The 4,614-nt window shown below is 41.7% G+C and overlaps 1 protein-coding gene across 1 annotated transcript; it reads right to left on the bottom strand.

The window, feature by feature from the left end:
- Nucleotides 1-83: 83 nt before the first annotated feature.
- On the bottom strand, nt 84-4,608 carry LOC103618611 (TM2 domain-containing protein 3). The gene is made up of 5 exons (XM_008637041.2): nt 3,777-4,608; nt 2,834-2,991; nt 2,126-2,300; nt 1,480-1,555; nt 84-1,190 (listed from the first exon to the last, which is right to left on the bottom strand). The coding sequence occupies exons 1-5, from the start codon at nt 3,922-3,924 to the stop codon at nt 1,025-1,027; spliced, it is 723 nt and encodes a 240-aa protein (XP_008635263.2). The 5' UTR covers nt 3,925-4,608; the 3' UTR covers nt 84-1,024.
- Between the last annotated feature and the right edge of the window lie 6 nt (nt 4,609-4,614).

Here is a 4,614-nt window from a genome sequence, read left to right as displayed (position 1 = left end):
CCCGCTCCCTCCCTCCCGCCCCGCGCCAGCGCAGCGGGACCGAGCCCAGCCCGCGACAGACACTGCCAGTACTCAACGCCAGGAAAGCTTCAAGGCGCAGTTTATTCAAGCCATAGGATTTCCAGCCCGACGGCACCGCAGCGCTACAGCGGCGACAGCCCCAGCCCCGGGCGACGAACGGCCGGGCATCCACCGCGACTACACGAAGTTATTGTCCAGTAATGGCACTAGTCTGCTACATTATCGCATCACAAAGTCCTAAGTGGACAAACTCATTGATTATATTGCCGACCCCTTTTTAAAGTAATTTGGCAAGCTTGCTAGCACAAGAACAGCAACTGTAACTTTCACCCATATGCAGGTCAAACCCAACTGAAACAAAGTTATTCTGGAACAAACAAACAAAAAAATCTATTTCAATTATTTATTATTTAGCCTTTAGTGTTACTGCAATCTAATTCTAAAACCCACACAATTTAAAGTCGAATGCCTAAGCAGATATTAGCTCTTGCTATGTCCCAAACCGAGAAGTTAATGTAATTAACATCATAAAACATGGTGATTTACATACTACCCACATAACTCACGCAAATAAATTATCCTCCCACAAATACAAAAAAAAAAATACTGACACATTTAGGGAAGTTAGCTTTTGAGTTAAATTCAAGCATAGAAATATTTAGTAAACAATCCAATATTCAAGTTAGTTTGCAGCTCTTTGGGGGCCTGACAGATAATTGAAGTTCAAGCACAGTGGAGAATTTGGTTAGCTGCTCAACTTTTTTTCATAGAAAAATACCATGTCCATAGAAGAAATGAAATTAATTTCAACTTACTCAGTGATCTACTCTTTTATTTGACCTTAGTTAAAGGCAAACCAAGTACAGATACTGTACATTAAAATGTATGCACATAGAACAAACAGTTGTTCTTCATTCTACCTTAAAGGCTCAAACCTCCACACTCTTTTATTTAGAGCCCTTTGCAGGCAACGACTCCTCTCTGAAACACACTGCACCCACATTTAAATATAGAGAGATCCATCTGCAGGTCCCACATAGCCAACACCTATTAGCAGCACATCAATTAGTGTCCATATTCCAAGTCCACCGAAGCTGAAGAGTTTTCCCAGACCTTCCCGCCACTGACCCAAATAGAAACGATCGGCACCAAATCCACCAAGGGTGATGCTATAAGAATAAAAATATGAATAATTATTACTATATTTAGAGGAACTGAGCTTGGATATCCAAGTGTTTTTCCTCCAGCTGTGTTTGCTGAAGACAGCCAGCACTCTCGCATGAGAACCCATCATGCATTCTATGCCCCCCATTCCAAGCTAGACTATCTGAAATAGTGTTTACTCAGTAAATTCTTAGTTATTGGTTAAAATATACCAGGGAGAAAACCATAGAACCTGAAGATTTTAAAGACAACTAACCTGTTTTAGATTGACATTATCCAGTAGTTCCTGCTTACCTTAGTGCCAAGGCAGTAGACCATTTATAACCTCCAGTCCAGTTGCAATAGAGCATCTTAGGAAAGACACGGTTACCTAAACATTGGAAAACATTAAAACCTTAACGCAATAAACAAAGATCATATAAAAAGGAAGAAAATTACAAGGAAGACGACACTATATTTTTCCAAAAGGAGTCTAAAAGGGTTGACACTGACTGAGAAACAACTGTCAACACAAGAGCTCATTTATACCCTACAGTTCTCTGTTCCATCGGTCTTGGTCCCATATCAGAAAATTCAGTGAACAAATAGAGGGAAAATTAAACTAGTTGGGTGGAACCAGCATAATTTTTTTTAATTAGCCTACAGAGACATTTGGTATCGATTCTATTAGTGGTGTTCAAGTAAGTTTAACTCATCCAAGGTGACAGAAATAAAAACAACTGTTTTCTCTGGTGTGACAGCATACAACAGTATAATACAGCAATGTTTCCAGTTAGATGTTGCTAATATGCTAAAAAATGAAAATGTAGCAATAAAAAAGTACAGGAAATTGATCAAGGCGCAGGCTGTTATTGCAAAAGGACATAAATAATCTTTGTATTCACCCATTACAAACTATGTGAAGAAATTCTTCAGAGAAATCTGGCTTTGCCCACCTTACCTAGACAATGGATGTGATCCCGGACCGTACAAGTTGCGTTGTACCGTTGTCGTGGGCAGGAAACTGTCATACAGTTTGTGGAATTGGTACAGACATAATCACTTGTGGCAAGCTGCCAGCAAAACTGGCATGTCATGTTAATTGTAAAGTTCTCCTGCTCGTGGTTCTTATCATCCTGTAAAAAGGACAGCACTATCACTTCAATAGTATTTAAAAAAAAAAAAAATCTGTGTGCTGTATCAAATTAGATTTCATGAGTAGACATTTTGGGCAAAATAACAACTGTTCTGTTTGCTACCTCTTATAGAACACAAAAATCAACATTAGAAAACCACCAAAGAGGTACCAAAGTCAAATTTAACATTCCTGATTCCTCCAACCTAAGGCTGCTGCCAAAAGGAGGACTGATTCAGTCTCACCTGTAAGGTCAGTTTGTAGCTCTGTCAGATACTTAGCCTCCTCACTCTCAAAATGATTGGAGTGGTTTAACTCAAAGGCATGGCCAGGTAATTGAAAGATCCAAGGCAAGAAAGGCAAACCAGGAAAGGGCAGGCCTGCCTTTTCAACAGCCCACAGTGAGTGATCAAACTTATCAAAGAACTGCAAACCTGCCTACATCAGAACCTGGAAACCAATATTCAGCTTTTTAAGACAAGATACCACAATTTAATTACTTAAATCTAGGGTTAAGAGTAACAGGTTACTTACAACACAATGAACATGTGGCTTGACTTTGCAATCAAAAGTGGCTGTCTTCCCATATATACAGGAATAGTTTGTGTTACATGTCATGCAGTCTGGTGGCAATCTACTGCAAAGCCCGTTGCTGGGACAATTAGTCACGTAAGGTGGAATTTCTGTACTTTCTGAAAGGTGCAATAAGTGAATTAAGAAACTGAGTAAAAAAAGCCAAATAGTCTAAAGTATATAAATGATTTTTTATACATATACATTCACAAACACATGCACTGATGTGGTATAAAGGGCTTTCCTCACTATACATGGAACAGCATTCCCAGCCTGCGCTGTGAGAACCAGAGGAGCCATAGGGCTCCATAGAGGACACCAGCCAACACTTCAGCACAGCATCAAGACTGAGCTTACAGGGATTAGTGCTGCCTCAGCCAGCACTCCTCAGCAGAAGTAATCAGTTTAGGTATAGCAGCAGGGTGACACAGGTAACCTACTTTGAGCTGAGCTCTAATTAGGGCTGCAGCTAGCTCAGCCATTTGTTGTTTGTATGTGTACAGAATCACCTCCTAAACTGCCAGCAAGAACAGCATTTCTGTCAGTCATGATGCACCCACAGCAAGCTACAAAGCTGTACTGATGGTGGACAGGGAACAAGTTCTTGCAGGATGCTGGAGTCTTTCAAGAACTTCCACCATCCTGAAGGGTATAAACCACATGAACCACAATCGCAATTTAACCTACCATTTTCTAGTTCTTATATGGACCAGTTGTCTAATTAGATAACCCAAAGTAATTGTAATGGTCATTGAAGAGTAATTCATAACGTGTTACATTACAATGCTTCTTACCACTGTGAAATCATGTACAGGTTTCTAAGACCCAATTCAAGAACTTTTGGCCTCAAGACTCTGAGAAGGACCCACAGACAACAAACAAACAAAAAAGCCTAATACCTTACCGAATGCTTTGAAATAGGGAGCATTTGTACTTGTTGAAGTTAGGCTTTTTGCCAATGTAGACTGTGGCTGTGAAAGCTTTGTCGTCATCAAAGATCCTGCTACAAGACAAAAACATGGAGAAAGTGAAATTTCTAGAACAAAATTCATCTTCACCGTTTGATTTCAGAACTCTAAAATGAAAATGCAAGTAGAAAGTGTAATGAGATAAGAAAAAAATCTGTTTTCCTGTTCTACTAATAGCAGGATATTTATGCTAAACATTAGAAAGAGCATTAGAATGGAATTGCTCCTTTAAGACAAGGAACTGTATTTATTTCCATTCAATCTTATTTTTTGATTCATGAGAATTTAAAGCACTGCTCAGAAAGCAGTGTTTGCTACTGAGCAATACCATTTAATGAAACAATGCAAGTAAATGTTTGACGGCACGATGGAATAGAGGAACCGGCTGGCAAGCACGGCTGTGTTGGTGCAGGCGCTGCGAGAACCGCCGACTGATGGCTCGGAGAGCCGCGATGTGCCAGCCCGCGCCGAGCCCTCACTGCAGCCGCCGGGCACGGAGGAAAGGACAGGCAGCTTCGTCACACCACCCACCCTGACCGTGCCGAGGAGCCCCAGGATGTTTTGGGTCACACACGTTCACAACAAAGAGCAGGCACAAAAGGTGCTGTATAATAGAGCAGCACACGAGCTGGTGAGCAGGGCCTGGCCCGTGTCTTGCCCTGACACCGAGCACCTCAACGCCAACCCCACAGAGTGGGCACAACGAAATGCGGCCATGCCCGAAACACCCGCTTCGCCCCCAGTCAGGGGAGGGGCAGCGCATCCTCACACCCC

Source organism: Corvus brachyrhynchos, unplaced genomic scaffold (genome assembly GCF_000691975.1).
Source record: "Corvus brachyrhynchos isolate BGI_N302 unplaced genomic scaffold, ASM69197v1 scaffold200, whole genome shotgun sequence".
NCBI classification, from domain to species: Eukaryota; Metazoa; Chordata; class Aves; order Passeriformes; family Corvidae; genus Corvus; species Corvus brachyrhynchos.
This window is presented reverse-complemented; position numbering and strand designations above follow the sequence as displayed.